Raw genomic sequence first — 19,538 nt, forward strand, 5'->3', positions numbered from 1 at the left:
TGTACGCTGCACTGGGAAGCTCAGAATCTTCCATTTCTGATGGCACCTATTTCTAGTCCTGTAGGTGTATGAGGTATCTGACAAAACCAACCCAACAAAAAAAATCCCCAAAGCAGCTGTTCGAAGTGCTAGGAGGTCTGAAATGTTAGATATAATTCTGGCAAATGTAGATGTTTTAACTGAGTGCAAGTGAGGTAATCATAAGCATGATAAAAACTGCATCACATGGACATACGCAGAGCTTCCTGAAGAAAAGTTGAAAGAATCTTTTATAATGAAGAGTGTTAGGCAACCTAAATATAAAGGCCACTACCAACTCCCCCTATAATGCACACATGTTCACTAACAAATTTTCATTAAAGTTGTTATAACTGCACATTAAAAATCCTAAGCTATAAAAAACATAATTAATAGCTAAGGTCATTAAATACAAAAATTAAATTACATTACACATCTTATGTGGTTTGACAAAACAATTACAGACATGCTAACAATTATAACCTTAATGCTCATTATAACCTTATCTCTACCCCATTTTTAATCTAGTCTAGGACGAGAGCACTCCAATGACTTCACACACTATATCCCCCTGAACCTGCAACTTTTATTAAATTTACCACGACTGCTCTGTGACAAATTTGCCACCCTATTAATGTGCATGTGAACAGTCCCCTTGTAAATTTAATCCTGTGGACAAACCTACAAGATGCTGATTGTGTTGTGCAGTGTTCAGCACCTTCAACTTCTATGAATTTCAGTAGGAGATGAATGTAGTCACCAACTTGAGGAAGGGCCTACAGATTTCAGAAGGACCTTACTTACAAGAGGGACCCATGCATGGAAGTGTGAAAGGATTTTCATAATCTACTCCTTCATATATATGAGTAAGAAACAATGTTAACATTTTGCTGGAAGTAGAAAAATGTTAATCACGTTTTTCTGTAAATGTGCAAATATTTAATTTATATTCAATTCTTAGGTATATTTTATATTGACTTAAAATATATTGAATTATTTTTCTTTATGGGTTACTGTAAAAGGGATATTTTTGTCTGAATATGATTTTTAACATTAATGTAATGTAGCAATTTTACTTTTACATTAACAGCTAAAATATTTCTAATAATTGCATGCACTGAGGAAAAACTGTTTAAATTTTTTGTATATAGTGGATCAAAGTCAAAGTTGTAATTTGAATATTGACTATCACCTCTAGGTAGATTTCTGATAAACCATTTATTAAGGGCAGTATTATTTTAATTATGTAGTCAGTAACCTTCACTATTCATTTCCTCAATTTTGAAGATTTTTTTAAATAGCAACCTTAATCTTAATTTAACAAAAGTCTTTACTCTATACTTCCTTCTTAAAAAAAGAAAAAATATGCTTGTTTAATCAGAGGGATTATATCTTCTGAATGAAGATAATGAATTGTATGTTAATACTGTTGTCTTCTAATGGGGGGGGGGGAGGAAAAGGCTCCTAAATTCTGCAGGATACAGAAAGCAGGGGGTAATGCTGTTTCTTACTCCCTTTTCAATAACTGCTCTGGGTTTTTCCCTATAGAAGTCAATAACTGACTGTAAATTCTCCATGTAACCTAATGGACTAATTGGTCTGCTAATGTTGCAGCTCTATCATGCTCTTGGTTCTGAATTTAATTTCTGAGAATGGGACTATGAATTCTAATGTTTTTCTGTCTGTTTACTTTGGTCTTCTCCAAGTTTCTGAAGAATGACTGCACATAACCTGAGGGGCACTGCGACATCCCCTGTGCAGTTCCTAGTCCTGAGGTACACAGAGCAGGATCATTGAGCCTGGGAAGGAGGGTTTTGAGTTCTGTAATGCAGCTACACTCAACTGAAGAAAAATAAGACTTAGAATTTATGAAGTCCAGATCCCAAGAATGAAACTCAAGATCCACAGCATATCCATGCAGGCAGGGGACTAGACTCGATGACCTCTCGAGGTCCCTTCCAGTCCTAGAATCTATGAATTAGACCTACGATATTAGCTAAACAAACCTATTGAGTTACATGGAGAACGTACAATCCCTTAGTGACTGAGTCCCTGATTCAGGAAAGCATCCCTACTGGAAGTTAGCTAAGGCATGTGCTTTCCTGAATCTGAACCTGAAAAAGGAAGTGTAAAAATTTTTTTTAGCGATTCCTGGAAAAAAAAATAAAAATCAAAGAATTTGTCAGAAGTCTTTGCAAAGAGCTATCTGAAATCCAAAGAATCTGAATGAGAAACAATTCCTAGACTTCTAAGAATCCCCAAGGGCCTAATTCTGTCCCCCATGTTATTAATCAATTATCTCTACAAAGCCACTAGAGGGGCTGACAAGACAACATGGACTGAAGTGCTAGCATTATGGAGACGACATCCATCTCTACATCTGCTGTGTGTTATAAGCAAGCAGCACAACGCAAATATCTTTGTTGCCTAGCCAAAATCAGCATTTAGCTAAAGCTGAACCCAGGCAGGTCTGAGGTAATGCTGGTGAGAAAAAGAAAAAGAGCTTTAAGGATCTTGTTTTTTCTATAAAATTCCACACTATCAAGAGCATCTGCCTCCATATATTGAAACTGGTCAGCAGCCTTGGGATAGGGTTCAGAGTGAGCTAGACATATTGGAGGACTGGACCAAAAGAAATCTGATGAGGTTCAACAAGGACAAGTGCAGAATCCTGCACTTAGGATGGAAGTATCTCATGCACTGCTATAGCCTAGGGCTAAGTGGCAGTTCTGCAGAAAAAGACCTGGGGACTACAGTGGACGAGAAGTTGGATATGAATCAACAGCGTGCCCTTGTTGCCAAGAAGCTAATGGGCATATTGAGCTGCATTAGTAGGAGCATTGCCAGCATATTGAGGGAAGTGATTATTCCCCTCTATTCGGCTCTGGTGAGGCCACATCTGGAGTGTTGCATTCAGTTTTGGGGCCCCCACTACAGAAAGGATGTGGATAAATTGGAGAGAGTCCAGCGAATGGCAACGGAAATGATTAGGGGGCTGGGGCACGTGACTTATGAGGAGAAGCTGAGGGAATTGGGGTTATTTAGTCTGCAGAAGAGAAGGGGGGGAGGGGTTGATAGCAGCCTTCAACTACCTGAAGGGGGGTTCCAAAGAGGATGGAGCTAGGCTGTTCTCAGTGGTCGCAGGTGACAGAACAAGGAGCAATGGTCTCAAGATGCAGTGGGGGAGGTCTAGTTTGGATATTAGGAAACACTATTTCACTAGGAGGGTGGTGAAGCATGAATGGGTTACCTAGGGAAGTGGTGGAATCTCCATCCTGAGAGGTTTTTAAGGCCCAGCTTGATAAAGCCCTGGCTGGGATGGTTTAGTTGGGGTTGCTCCTGCTTTGAGAAGGTGGTTGAAGTAGATGACCTCCTGAGGTCTCTTCCAACCCTAATCTTCTATGATCATTTTGGGCTCTTCAAAGTTACTGGATAGTTACCAAAGTTATAGAATAAAAATACTCACTTCCATATGCAACTGCTCAGAAGACTGTACCCCATTTTATCACCCACACTGATCTATATATTCATGACCTTCAGCCTTGGTCAAAACTCCTCAATGTTGAGGCACAAAGCCACATCATGAAAAGCAACCAATTGTTATGAGATACAGCATCCCATTGACAACAAAGGTCACTAATCACCTCACTCCAATACTCACCTCTTTGATCTGACAACTACTTAAGCACAGTCCAGTTCAAGGTCATTGTCATGACAGTCTAACTCCTCCATGGGATTGGTTCTAGCCACATGAAAGATTGCTGCCTTTCCCCTCCCCTCCTCAACTGTGACCTATTATAGCAGTTCCACTTTACTGGAACAACGAAACCGTCAACCAACAAGGGGAAATTAATGAGTGCAGAACTTTCACGGCAGCAGGACTTAGACAATGGAACTCATTTCTACAAGAGATAAGAATCAATAACCACAGACCTCACCACTTTTAAAACTAAATGTAAACCATCAAAAAAAATTTTAACTAAGTCCTTTACACACACGCACACCAAGAGAAACCCCTGCAAACTAATCAAAACATTTTTCTTACCAGCAGGTAAGAAACAAAGGGGTGCTCAAATGCTGCAGTGAGAAAAGCTTGATACAAAGTGGGTTGTTTGTTTCTCATGGTTTCCAAGAAGACCTTGCTCCATCATTCACATTTTTGACAGAGCAAGGGAAAAACGGGATTTGAGCTGAAGAGAGCTAATGGATGCTTGCTAGCTTTAGTATGAAGATGCCTTGGTTAACATCTTGAAACAGAGGAAGAGGTTTTTTTCCATGTTGTGATAGATATGAGAGCCTTGGTTCTGCACAGAGTTCTGTTATAAACAGCGAAATAACACCGTAAATCTTTTATACCAATACTACTAACAACGTTTACAGTTGGAATTTGGTTTAGATAGAAGGTAAAAGCACAGAAATGTTTCTATAAGCAATTTACTAATATGATCTTCTTGCTTTCTGGCTCTCTTCAACTCACTCTGCATCAAAAAGGGAGATGGGCATGAAGGACTAGAAAAGACTTGGCATGGCAAAAGTACAAATTTAGTTGGATAATATGTATAGAAGACCGACTAAAGGTTAAAGCTATTGCTTCCACAGTACCACAAAGGAAGCACTGTGCTTGCGTTAACCATATTCTAGATTGTGAACATATCACCACCCAGGTATTAAAAGGAAAGACTAATACTCACACCATCTTTGTGGGTTAGCATGCAATGCAATGAATCATTACTTACTGATTCAATTTAATTTTTAGAAATACTGGAAAACTGACAATCATATAGTCGCACAAAGGAAGCAAGTTTTTAAAACTAGACTGGACAAAAAAAAAAAAAAACTAGTAAGGCATACTCTTAACTTTACTTTACCAGTTTTGGTGAATGAGTTTGGTGGTTTCAGCTGAGAGACAAAGAACTAAACGAGCATGAAGACTGAACTACCCTTGCACCCCTAAAGGTGGTACCTCCACAAAAGGATTGAGCCACATTGTCAGGATAGCATGGCAAAGCTTGTTCTATTACCATGCATGTTGTTCCTGTTGTGTGGATAACAGACTTCAGTCTCCAGGACTACATATCTAGTATATTTCATGATCATTCACTAAAACGTTTTTTTAAAAATGTTGAGACTGCTTGCTCTTACAGAATATATAAAATAATCTGAGTGCATCAGAAGAATTATAAATTTACTTTTGCATATTTTTTATTCCCTTCCTATTTTTGCCTGGAATGACTCGCAGTTCTATTATACTGTCAGAGTGTTTTTTTATTACTATATCCATCAATTGCACATCTTGGTAGGCACAGGCCAAAGGGCCAGATTTTTAGAAAAATTGTGCGTACAAGTTGCACTTGCAAAAATACATTTGCTATTATGCAGAGATTAGGGTCCACCATGCACAACTGCAAATACACTTCAGACTGTCTTCAGAAAATTGTATGACCTGTTATTAATCTTTTAATATTTACAAATGCAATCATCCATTACTTACTGGTATTCACTATATGAACTCTTACTGTCAGGTGAAAAGGAATTTTGTTTTTTTAATTAAATGTTATAACAGGAAGTTTCGGTTTTTAAATACTGACGGGGGAGTGCATTGGAGCCACTGGTGGGAAGCTCTTCTTATCCTTCCATGCACTGGGAAGACTGAACTTAAATACTAAAGAGCAGTTTCTGTGTTTGAGAACTATTCTGTATTTTTGCACACTTTACTGTTGAGATAGTCTTAAAGATTCACGCACCATTGATGTCAATAAAGGGTTCCCAGTGATTCCAGAGCACTTGCATAATGATAGAAAAGTAATTATTTCTGTTGATGTACTCTGTAGCAAAGTGCTCTGGTGCTAAAACAGCGATATGCATGCCATCTATCACCCCACTGCTGCAAAATCATCCACTATGTCCTGCACATTGCTCAGAGTCTCAGTCCTGCATAGCAGAAGGCAATTAATGGCCCTGCACACTTGCATGACAATGGCTACTGCACTGGATTTCCTGACTCCAAAGTGATTCCCGATTGACTAGTAGTAATCTGGAGTTGCAAGTTTCTATGATGCAATCTCCACTCACTTCACTGTCAGTGCAGTTCTCATTTTGGTGTACCTGCGCTCGAGGGCAAGTTCAGCGCACGGATCCACCAATGTGGCCTTGCACATCTGAAAATTCTGCAGCCACTGCTCATCATCCCAAACTTGCATGACAATATGAGACCACCAGTCAGTGTTTGTCTCTCGGGCCCAGAACCAGCGCTCCCTTGTCTGCAGCTGCTCCATGAACACCACCAACAACCTTGAATTGTTTCTTTCTATGTCCCATAACAATCTAGCCTCCAAGGAATCGCCTTGTTCAATGCGGGTCCTCTTGTGGCTCTGCAAATACTGCAGGATCAGGCTCCCTGTGCTGGCAACGCTCATAATAATAGTGCAGAGCTGTGCAGGCTCCATGCTTCTGTCAGAGGTGGCAGATAGAGAGGAGAGCCAGGCGATTTTATGGCATTTTGAAAAAAAAGAAAAAAAAAGGCACAAAATATTTTGGGCTGAAGACAAAATTGTGGGATGGAGAACACTGAATTATGGAAAGTTGCCCCATGCTCCCAGTCACCCCTGCATGACTTGTTTCGTCCCCATCAGGCACTGCAAGAACTTCCCAAAAGACCCTGCACTAGAAGGTGGTGAGTTGCACAGTGGGATACCTACCCACTGTGTACTGCATTTGCTTTCTGCATCAATACAAGCACTCCTGGTAAAGACGTGCGCCACCGACACAAGGAACCAAGTGTGCACACACACAAGTGATTTAATAACTGCAGTGACTGTATGCTGATGTAACTTAGGTCAACATAATTTTGTACCATAGACATGGCCTTAGTCTATCCCAGTAACATCACATTATGCAAGCTAGGAGACCAGATTTGTTTTTAAATGAATAGAGCCCCAACTTTTACTGTGTTAGCAACATTCCAGCAGTATTACATTCGTTGGAAGAAAAAAAATATAAGTCAATAGCAGTGATACTATTTTCAATGCAAAGTATCAAAATCAATTCTAATAAAGTTATACTGGTAATTTTCTGTATTAATTCCTTTTTATCTGAACTTGTGTGTCTTTTCTAGATGAACTAACAATCTGGGGTGTCTTATACAAGTATCTGACATTTTTTTTTTAACAACAGTACATTTAGAATGACTGTGATACTGCAAAATGGTTGGCCCCTTGTCCCACTACAGACATCAGGTGCAAGTGTAAATAGGGATTATACAAATGGGAGGTCGTTAAAAGTCTGGTAATGCTAATTTGGCATGACACCCCTAATGGGATATATCTTCACACTTCAGTTACCTAATCACCTAAATTCTTTTAACAAATTTACATTTCATCTTACACATGGAGATTCAAATTGACTTGTCTATTTCTCCCCCCATCCTACAGTTCCATGATAAAACTCAGCTCCTTATCTTAGCAATTAAATATTATTGTAACTTTTTGGGATTGCAACATTTATATCTATATACTCTCTCCAAAATAAATTTTCCCTTGGCACAAACATTTTAGATCTCAGTGGAACAACAAATATAGATTTGCAACCAAAAATAGTATTGGAAGTTGCAATTCATTTCACTGGTAAATACTTTCATTTCTCTTTGGGAAAATGAAAGAGAATTAACTGACTTTCTGATATGACATTTAGATTACCATTTTATAAATTTCAGTGGTTGTGTATTACATCTTTGTTTTATTACATTACATAAAACGTTAATTTGAGGAGCTGTTCGACTTTCATTGTTTATTCGGGTGCAGAATAGAGGGGGGGAAAACCTTTAAATTATTCAGACTTTTTGGTAGAACAGCAAGAGCATATTTAAAATTGAAGGTGTAATATGCTGTAGTTAAGAGATTCCAAACACATTAGACTTCTAAACTGAAATGTAAAATTCCATTGTTTCCTATATGCAAAGCATTTCACATGAATTAAAAACAAAGCTACCAAAATAACACTTCAGCTGTATAAAGCTGGGATAATTCAATTGGGATGATTTAACCCTTTTGTATCTGGAAAAAACAAATGTCTATATTTAGTTAAATATTTAACCCTTCAACACAGTTGAGTCTCTTGCTATCACATCACACATCTTTCCTATGCACATGATTTATTCTTTTAGGCCCAGATTTTTAAAGGTATTTACGCACTGATTTGCTCAGCATTGCAACACTTAACTGATTTGGGAGCCTATGTCTTATTTTCAAAGTGATTTAGGGACTTAAAGAGTTTAAATCCTATCAACTGTTAAGGAGATTTTGGCTCCTAAGTGCCTAAATTTCTTTTGAAAATGAGACATAGGTGTTGCAATGCTGAGCACAGCAATGCCTAAATACAGTACCTTTAAAAATCTGGGCCATACTAAATTGGCCCTTTAGTGCATATAAATTGGTTTTGATCAGGCTTTTTCTGATTTAGTAAAAGTGAACCATGTCACTGGGAGAGTTAACTTCTAGAAATCTTTTGATTAAAAATATAGGCCCAACAAGATTTGAACTCAGTGGAGCAAATGCAGTTTTCAGTTACACTGGTGTAAATCCAGAGTAATTCCACTGAAGTCAATGACATTATTCCATAGTTACACTATGGAAACAGAGCAGAATTTGGCCCAGTAAGTTACAAATGCACTTAAGTATATGTTTTCATCCATCCCTATGTGCTTAAGAGCTTTTCTGAATAAGGATTCTTTCTTGAATTGAGGCCTTAAAACAGTAATTTTTTCCACCAGAGAAGGAGACCATACTCTCTCAGGAACACAACAGAAATAATAATTACTAGCAACAAACTTTTAAAAGAAATCAAATAAAGGTCTATGAAGTTCATACTAAGCATGTCCCCTACCTTCTACCCAGATATATATACATACAAAATATCATTGTCAGATTTGGGGAGGAAGGGGGAATTGGCATTTTGGTTCTTCAGTTAAAAAAAAAGTAGAAGAATGTATCTTTTTATTAGCTACAATATTTATAGAAATAGGGAACTGATTATTCTATTCCATACAAGTTCTCATCAATGCAGTATCCGAGCACCTTCCAGTAAGTGCATTAAACGATGTGACTAACAGCTGTCACGTGTGGTTTGTTCATTCTCTCATCCTCTTCCCACAGGGAGAACTGTGTGTGCAACTGTTTTGTTTCAATATGGCATTGTTTTGTGGGGTTCAATGAACACATTGCTATGTGTTTATGATAGAGGAGGCCAGGCTGAAGTCATGCGCTTTGCACTTGGAATGGAAGGTGGTGAGGATTAAACTGACCTTTTATATGTTATGCTAAGAATCTTCAGGCTGCTGTTAAACCACACATGGAAGCCAAGTTCCAGTGCTTATTACAGTCCAGGCAAAATACACCAGACTCCCCATCATCCCTAGTGCAAATCCTCTCCTTCAAGTCCATTCTCAAGACCCACTAGTACTGCAATGCCTACTCAGAATGAACCAATATTTATATAACTAAGTTGAGAGGCAGTTGGGGCAACTGATTATTTACTCATTGACGTAATTACATTAACATTTATAAAAATTGATCATATATATAAATATTGTAAATATTTGATTGTCTCCCTTTTGCCCACCCTTCATATATTGCTGGTTTTAGGATTGTGAGCTCTCCAAGGTAAAGGTCTGCATCTTCATATATGTTTACCTAGCACAATGGGGATCTCATCCTGTTTGAGGCCTCACTTGGTTTTGAGGCACTAGCATGTCTCGATATTTTGAGGTTTCCTTGAGCTGACTTTGTTAACTACTGCAGACAAGCAGGCTAACTTTACTGCAGACCTCCCACACACTGTAGTCAGTCTACATGGTATGAGACAGTCAAAAGTACAAGGTCACTCTAATTGCCACTTTCTCGATTTATATATGCACACCTAAATTCCTTCTAAGTTGCGCGGCTACCCAGCAGTCTACCAAGACCACCCCCCCCCCCCCACTGCTTCTGCTCTCTGCCTTGGAGCCCCTGGCCAGGTGCTCCCAGAAGCCTCCTGCTTGCTGTGAAGAGCGGGGGGCACTGATGTCAGGCTACAGGGGGACACCCTATCTCCACAGATCTGCGGGGGGACACGACAGGGCTGAGGAGTGGGATGTGGGAAGGAGCTTGCTGGCGGCTGCTGCTGCGTCTGAATAAGCAGGCTTCAGACTGGTGAATGCCAATCTACTTAAAGGGGCAGCACATGTCTCTGTCACACACACACACACACACACACACACACACACACACACTCTCTCTCTCAAGCTCCCCTACACATACTTGTATTATTGCTGTTGTTACTTCTTGATACTTCCTACAATAAATATATATTCTCTGTAACTGTATTCTTTCAAAGTATTGTTATTTTAGTTTTTTGACTGGTCTATGCATATCATTTTTATTTCTCTCTTACGCTTAAATTTAATTCTTTGAGTAGTGAGTTCTAAAATGCCTAACCTGTCCTGGCTGGACCAATTATCCCTATGGTAACTTTTTAAAAATATATATTATATCTAGGGTTTTTTTCTACTGGTGGCACACATCCGCACATTACCTCGCTATTGGTGCACATAACAAAATTCATTCTGCACAAGGATGGAAAAATTTAAAGGGAACATTAATGCACACACCTTAATATTACAAAAGAGAGAGATTTGGCTTTCTACATTAAAAAGCTGCAGACTGACTTCCATACAGCTCAAATTACACAGAAGTTTTAAAATACGACATGAAGAAGAGTGTTAAAAAAACCACTCATACAACAAGGTCTAAGATAACATAGCACCATTTCTAGTCAGCCTCACAATCCGGAGAAACGTGAGGCAGGAACAAAAAACTTATTACACTGTCAAGGATTTTTAACTTTTACTTGATGGCAGTAATCCCCTCTATACCAAAAGCTTTTGATGCTCAAAATGCACAATGTTACAGAAAAGTAAAACTCCAGTCACTTCCGAAGCATTACCTGGGGAGGACAAGGACTAATGTACTGGAATTTAACTGTTTTAGATCACCTTTTTCCAATAATTAACCTGTCAACTTTATAGGTATACTTTACAAATACTCATTTATTTCAAAAAGCTTTAGAATGTGTTTGGAAAAGAGGGATGCTAAATTTAAATGAAGCAGACAAGAACAAGATTATATTTTGTTTGTCATCTAGGACTCCTTTAGTGACACTACAACAAAGTACTGAGAGGTTGAGCTCCACTTAACCTTTTGTTACAATGACACCCACATTGGAGAGAGGCTAGGTTGTGGGCCACATTTAACCACCCTCAGCGTGGTAAGTGGCTGTGTGCCTGCAGATGCTATAATTGCAGCAAGCAGCACAAAATCCTATCCTGTTTCACCAAAACATCCTCAGTATTTCTAAGCCATGGTTGTTTACAATTATACTCTCCTACCACCCTATTCTGAGTAAATAAATATCTTTTTTTAGCACACATGCACACACACATACAGAGCAGCTTCTGTCTCTAAATTATAGTGGAACATGGCTGAATGAAATAAGCTCCTGGTCTCAGTTGCTTCTCCTCCTAGAAAGTATTTGTTTATCTAGAGCCAATCGCTGCTCCCCTATCTATGTAATGACTTCCTCACAGCAGTCAGAGAGATTACCCACACCACTGATCACTTTATTACTTCATAATAGCTGTTTATTTACTTTACTGCAGCAGTAACATGCAGGGATAAAGCTTTTCACAGCTGGGCAAACTTACCATATTCCTTACGCAGGTGGTCTGGAATGTGGGGCTCATAACCTTCCTTCTCAGGGACCTCCACAAATTCATCTTCATCATCTTCATTGTCGGAGACTTTCATCTACAGGGAAAAAATACAGAAAATGAGACTATTTTTTCTCCCCTCCATATTGAAAATATTAGCAGACAGCAAGACAGCCCACTACTGAGGCTCTTCTGAGCCAAAAGTATTCCCCTAATTATGTATTTAATCATCATCTAAGATTAGACCCCTTGTTTTACATTTCATCTCTAAAGCCATCTTCAATCCCTAAGAGATATCTTCTTTAAAGGTTTTCTTATCCATTAGAAGACACACAGTTGGTGAAGTGTGAGAAAGTGTGAAACTATAGAATACAAAAAAAATGTTAAAACAACATTAAGATCTTGACTTAATGAGCAAGTGATAGAGAGCCTGATCACTGCCTAGCCTAGTTTTGTTGGTTCAACTCATTCAGCACGTTATGTAAGATCACCCACTGGGTACACTTCCCCAACACATACAACAGGCCAAATAGGATGAGCAAAGGATGGGCTGGCAGCCTCAACTCTGATAAAATCAAAGACATTCAAACTTGCCTTAATGTCATGCCATTTTACTTTCCTTCCCTTTGCAGAGTTGGAGTCTACTCTGGGACTTATTGAGGCATGTTACCTGGATGGATGGAGGGATATTTTTACATAGTCCCAGAGACCCTGGATCTTAAAATAAGATAATTATTACAGTATACCCAATTTGTCTGAAGAGGGCATCCACATTCACAATGGTTTCCCCAGTTTAGAGAGTACTGTCCAGACAATTTTAAAAGAGACACACTGAAACTAATACAACCCTAATAAATCAAGCCATTCTGAAAAGCCAACAGGTGTGTTGTTTGCATCACTTTGTTTTGGGGATATATGATTGCATTAAGAATCCAGCCAACATTAGGAACAATTCTTTTTAGCAGGCCAAGGGCCTTCACTGCATATCAGTCTGAGAACCCAAACTGCGTTGAAGTCTGCAGTAGATATGGGAGATTGGGATATAAGACTCTGGCTCGATTAAGTGGGATTCAATTAAAAGGGATTCTACTGTATTTACTTTTTGACAGCAGCTTTAAAAGAAAAAAATACTTGCAATACATAAGTATCTTATCGGATTTGAAAGACCCTAAACAATTACAGCATTAGGTTGCAAACCTTACTATGTGGAATCTAAGGAACTGAAATTATTGGGATTTTTAAAATATATGCATGTATAGCCCATATTATACATAGAATAGAATATTTATGAGTAGTCGAAAAATAAAAATGCAGTTCCTCTCAATTAATCAAAGCAACTAATTCATATTAGAGGCTATCAGCTTCCTAAATTTTATTTCAGCTATTTTTTTGCCATGAGTATGCCAATGAGACTCTACAACCTTCCTCCAATGCCTCTTTCTTTCACATACATCTACCAATACATTTCCCCTCAACAATTATTATCTGGGCAAAAACCATTTGCCTTTTCTTCAATGAGAATTTGTATAGCTAACTTATAAAATCCCCAAATTCTGGTAGTCTCTTAAAAAGACAGCAATGCTGCCAATCACTAGTATTTTATTTCTCTTGCCCAGTTTGGGGAGATTTTAAGAGATTTACATGTCACAGAATACAGGAGTTATTGTAGTTTTGCCATATGCTTTTATGCGTTTGGGAAACAATGCAAAGGATCCATTAAATGAACAGTCTCACAATCACAGTTATTCAAATTCCCTGAAGTAAACAAAAGCAACAGAGAAATAGGGGATTAGATCACCTATGATAATTTTTTCCCACCATGGATTATTGCTTTTAATTTCCTTCCCACTGCATTTACCTCTCTCATGCAGGTACTAGTTGTAGAAAGCACAGGAGGAAGAAGCAATTTCCCCCTGCAGCAGAATTTTACCAATGTAATTCACTAATCTAATCGTGTGTCACAGCTGCACACTTGAGTTCCTCTAAATCATACTGAGATTCTGAAGCCAAAAAAACCTGGAAACCAAACCTTAGTCTACTGAGTATATTAAAAATCAACAAACTTAGCAAAACTTTGCATCAGCATTGCTTATAAGCGACACTGAAGCTCATTTCTAACAGAAAACGATCAGTTGCTGTTGACACTGCTATTTACCCTTCAGTAAGTGAAATTTAGAGGACAATTTCTTTGTTTCTTAATTGACTCTTTCCACAGAACACTGTAGTCCTAAGTTTTAAAAAGTACTAAAGGACAGTAGGTTTATCAAGTGCATCATAACCAAACAGTACCTTTCTTCCCCTAATTATTTTTTGGATTTAATATTAATTCCCAGAAACTCGTTTGAAACCACCCCTGAAGTCAACAATACGTAGCTACAACCACGGACGTCCCGTTGGCCACACCATCACTACCTCTAATCAGCAGACAGAGAGTTGCCATGTTTTAGGCATGCTGGAGGGCTCTGAGTTTTAAATTACTTTTCACTTCCCACTGCAATTATTCCTCCTCATCTTAAGGAAAGAAGCAGTTCATCCCTGCCTGGTGTGGCCAAGACAGACACATGCTGTATCTGACTTCTCATGGACCAGACTGGAAGTCAAACTAGGGTTTCAACACAGAAAGGGCCAAGTGCTCTACAGCCAAACACACCAGCAGACTGGGTTAGCCAATTACCAAAGAGGCACATTAATTTTTTAAATTTCAAGCTTTTAGAAGACCTTTCAGATGGCCTTTAGAAAGAGAAATATTGTAGGGTTTTGCTTTCAGCACAACATGAGCAGATGGGAGACTGAAAAGGAACTAGTTTGTTAGCAGTGTGGCTTCAAAGTTCTATTTTTTCCCCCTCTTCTACTTGTTAAAGTAAAGAGATGGGAGCAAATTAGTTCTCTTCTGGCTAGTTAGAGCTGCCTGTTTGTCCTGTTAGAGACTATCTACTCTCAGTTCCTATTTCTAAGTCAGCTATAAAACAAATTACACCAAACTAAAGCTTGTTATGGATGGTCTCAGTCTAGAATTTGTTAGTGCAAAATGTGAAAAATCAAAAATAAAACTTAGTTAAGGTTGATAATCTAGCCTAAATCCACTACATTGTGTCTAGGATATTGGAGACGTTTTAGTTCAAATACTTACATACATTATATATATTGCAAAACCTGGGCAAGACTTCAGGACACAGACCTTGTCTTAAAACAAACAAAACAAGGGAAATTTAGAAGTTATTTCCTCTATATTGCTTGAGAAACTTATCTATGAAGAGGTTTCACCAAACAACCTGCATATCACACATGGCTGACTTAAAAACTGAACCAGGAGCAACATCCTTATATACCTGGATGATCTCAAAAACTTCGAGGCACACAAAAAGCCCAGCTGTGAAAAGGCATAATCAGATGCAAATTCACTTTGTTTAGGTACAATCCATGAACTGCGCATTTAGGTACTATAGGAAACATTAATCATAGGAAACTGTAATTTTTGTTATCAGTCTAACACTAATCAAAAGGGAAACCTGTCACTATCGCTGACCTGTGAAACGTCCCAATTATACTCTTTGGAAATGACAGGAGCACTTAACTTCCTCACTGAGTAAATGACGACGATCAATCAAGTTTGAATAACAATGAGCCACGGAGCTGAAAATTATTTTTTGTATAGAATCTACCCAGGAATTTATGAAAGGTGAAAAGCAACCCAAGGTTTTAGGGGCATTATGGCTTTCAGCTAGTGCAGTGCATATCAAACACTAAACAGAATTTATGTGTTTTAATTTTCTAAAAGGTAGATGTGGACTTGGTGCTACAATGCATAACATATAATGCCAGATTTTAAATATGAGGGTCATTTTCATAAAATATTATGCTTATTGTTTGCACCCTTGAATTTCACTGGGAACTTTTATTAAATTTAGTTTTCCTGTAAAAATATTTAACTGCTTAGCTAACTATTAGGAATTAAGCCTCCTTTTCCCTCTTAACAGACGTAACATGGTTTATTTTTATATCATTTTAAACAAGCAGCTCTATCTTCCTTTTGGTTCTCAAATATGTAGCGAGGTTAATCGTAGGTAGAAATTCAAAAGTTGTGAGGTACTATTGACTAGTTACTTCTTAACACGTCAGCGGACTGAAGAAAATTAATTACATCTATATCATTCCCTTCATGCAATTTTTGTTCCCCTTCCATTCCACTACAATTGACTCAGTCAGATGAGAACTCCCCAGCAACATTACTTTAGTCAGAGAAGTCACTGATATAAATTCCATTTCCCCAGCACCTGCTAAGAGCATTTATTCCATACAGCCCTTTTGTTGCTCCCAGACTGAACAGCATAAATGCTTTATGAAATGTGAGCCATCCTAATGTTGCTTTTCTACTTTTTTTGTAATAAGAAATGTAAATTTTGGCAACCAGTTTTAAATTGGATTAATTTCTTAACAACGGCAGCCTCAAACTACCAATTAGCTCGCAAGGATATACATTTAAATTAACATTTTAAATGGTGCAATTCACTGAAATATGTGCCTTTTGGAATTTATGGCAGATAAATTTAGACACTTTAAAAAAATTCAAAACATAATGTATATGAATCAACAAAACTGATAAATTACCAAGGGTTGAGGCATGCAGATCAGAAATCTGTGTGCTACTTCTTGTGCTCCTCAATATCTGAACAGAAATATAATATAAGTCAGGTGATGGATACTGGAATATAAAGCTTTTCCCTTCTAGGCCACAGAATTAAATCCCCACTAAGGTCAGCAGTCACCAAAAGTGGTTACCAGACAACAGGTAAAATATTTGTGTTCTCAGTCTAGTTAGCAGTTGAGAAGAGACCACTTCACAAAAGCCATCATCACAACTGGCATTCTTGTTGGCAGTATCAACTTAGTAGCCAGATCTGAACGGTAATGGAGAGTAAACTACCTTCTCTTATACTACAGGATAGTCCCTCAAACATAGAGTTAACTGTCACTGCTCATGATATACATATGCTGTGGATAAATGAATTATTTCAAATGAATATTGTCAATCCATCTTTTGTAAGCACTAAATTAATTTAAATTTAAAATAAAAGATATCCACCCAATTGATAAAGTAGCATTTTTCTAAAATGACAGAATTCCTGAATAGACCCTCCCTTCCAGAACAGTGTTGGTTTTAGTGAAGCCAACTTCCAAATTCATAGGCCACAGTGAAACATTTCCTACTGTATCTGTTCAGAATGTTAGGAATGGGATAGAAAAATGGATGTCTTATAATTCTACTGCATGTTCAATGGCAGTAAGTTAAAGCAGTGCTGACTTCTGTAGTTAGTCAGCTAAGTGTACTTAGTCCTTCTCTAGCAGAGGAAAAAAATAATCAGATGCTTCCTTCCTGTGGGCTCTCTTAAAAAATAAGAGCCCAAAACAAGATATAGTGTGCTGGCAGAAATCTCATCACAACTCCTCTCTACTTTTGAGCCTATGCCCTACCGTACATCCAATGAGTTAATGCATCTTATTATAATCACCCATCCAGTTACATGCATTGCTCATTTATCCTAAATGCTAGCAAACCACACAAATACAAAAAAACCTGCAACAAAATACTTTGCAAGATATGAAGCCTTTGGTCCTTTTCTCAGTTTTATATTGATTACTACATTAAGAGGATTTAGAAAACGGAGTCTCCACATTCATAGTTAAACAAGCAATACGATATCTAAAATATATAATGCAATCAGTTTATAAAACTAAATGTACAGGAGTTACTAATTATTTTAGAAAGGAAAGAGAAAAAAGACATAACACGTAAAGAAGCTGTATCTACTTACTCACTAAAACACTGCTTGCAAACTACAGCTGGGACCATTAAATAAATTTTGTATGGTCTAATTAACTTGGTTTGCAATCTCAATTACTTCTCATCCTAGAAATCACTTGTGCTCTGTTTTATGTGTCTCTGTTTCCCTTTTTAAAAAAAAAATGATGTAAGGCATCCTCAGACAAGTGAACTCTAAACTTCATTTGTCTTTCAGCAGGCTTGATGGCTATGCATTTAAAAACCCATTCTATCTTATAAACTAAAAATTAAATGTACTCAGCTGTGATGGTCGTCATTGCATCTGCTATTTATATGCTAATACTCTCACTGGAAGATCTTGCAAATTATTCCACCATGCCAATATCTCATGTGCATCTACTCACAGCCAACTACACATTTTTTCTAGAGGTCAGAAGATTTTGGCCAAGGAACTATAATACTTATCACAGTGGAACACGTTTGAAGGTGCAACTTAAAGGAACACATTTTGTATACAGCCACAAGAACACCATAAAATATAATTAAGTAATCGTAAATGAGGGACAGGGATGTTTTGTGTCACAAATAGGCAATCATTGGTAAAGTAAAAAAAGCTTTTTTAAATAACTGACAATGAAACATATTTTATTGGTAAAGTCTTTTTTAACTTCATTTCTATCCCCATCCTTTTGTATCCTCTAAAACACATCGAAACAGAAATATCAATGCTGAAATTTTGTCATATTTCAAAATCATGTTTGATTTTTCTCTGTAGTGCTAGATAAATATAGGCTGTTAGAAAAGCTACATTTCTGAGGGGGAAAAACACACTAAGGTTTGAATACAAATTCAAACGACTGCAAATTATATCTGAAGCCTAACCAAACACTGCATTTTGTGCTTATCAGCAAAGCATCCCTTCTCATTCCTTTTCCATTTGTATTTGCTCAATAGTAAGTAGGCAAATCTGGGCAACTTGATACAAGATTGTTTGGGAATGCCCTTTTCATACTTTTTCGAATTGCTCAAGAGTTGGAAATGGATGTTTAAGGGGATACACTTCAGACCCAGCCGTAAAGCAAAAGGAACAATGTTGGCAAGTCTTCACATTAAATTGTTAATGTACACCGCAACACAAGTGACTCCATTACAGTGTGGTTTTTCTTTTTCTCTCTCTCTCTGACGAAGTACAGTAGTCTAAGTATTTTTCTATCTTATATCCTAGTGATGCATGATTCAAATGAATTAAGCATACATCGTTTTCAGATTATTCATTTACTGTGCAATGTAGGTCAGCAAATGCAGGCGATCAGGAATGTTGGTGGGTGTAACAAAATAGTTATTTTAGGAAAATGCTGTACACGGACAGAGTTCAGTATGTCTTGGGCAGGAGTCATGGAAGTAGTCACTTTTTGAACACTTAATGCTTTAAATGTTGTACATTAGAAAAAATGGCCAAATTATCACTTGTGTAATCTGAATTTTTCATAAAACTCACATTAAATGGAGTGTGTAATAGTTTCTTACTTAGAGCAACCTAACATCTCAGAATCTAATTAAAAACAGTTACTAATCTTTCAGTAACTGTTGTTCTTCAAGAGGTGTTCCACACACCCATTCCAATGTAGGTGTGTGCATGCCCCCAGCACAGTTGCTGGAAATGTTTCCCTCAATGGTATCCATCAGGTCAGCTCTAGGGCAGGGCGTCCATAGTGCCTGTATAAAGGGCCTCGCCAACCCTGCGCCCCCTCAGTTCCTTCTTTCCAGCCAACTACCATAAGAGGGGTAGGAGGGCAGATTTTGGAATGGACACATGCAACACATCTGTAATAAATGATGGGTGGCTCCCTTTTATGGACACCCAGCCAGCCAGCCCCTATAAAATACCTCTTACTAGCTGTTCTCTAATTGCTCTACCTGTAAAGGGTTAAAAAGTCTCATTGCTATGCATAGGTAAAAAGAAGCGAGTGGGCACCTGGCCAAAAGAGCCAATGGGAA

At 37.9% G+C, this 19,538-nt stretch overlaps 1 protein-coding gene across 2 annotated transcripts in view; it reads right to left on the reverse strand.

The window, feature by feature from the left end:
* UVSSA (UV stimulated scaffold protein A) overlaps positions 1-19,538 on the reverse strand; it is a gene marked incomplete at its 5' end in the record, with an annotated part of 80,427 nt that overhangs the window by 39,559 nt on the left and 21,330 nt on the right. The window contains 3 exon segments of one of the 2 annotated variants that reach the window (XM_034771617.1): positions 11,753-11,855; positions 14,889-14,941; positions 16,367-16,424. In XM_034771617.1, the coding sequence (XP_034627508.1) occupies positions 11,753-11,855; positions 14,889-14,941; positions 16,367-16,424 (214 nt within the window). 2 annotated transcript variants of the gene reach the window in all.

This window comes from Trachemys scripta, chromosome 5 (genome assembly GCF_013100865.1).
Source record: "Trachemys scripta elegans isolate TJP31775 chromosome 5, CAS_Tse_1.0, whole genome shotgun sequence".
Lineage (NCBI taxonomy): Eukaryota > Metazoa > Chordata > Testudines > Emydidae > Trachemys > Trachemys scripta.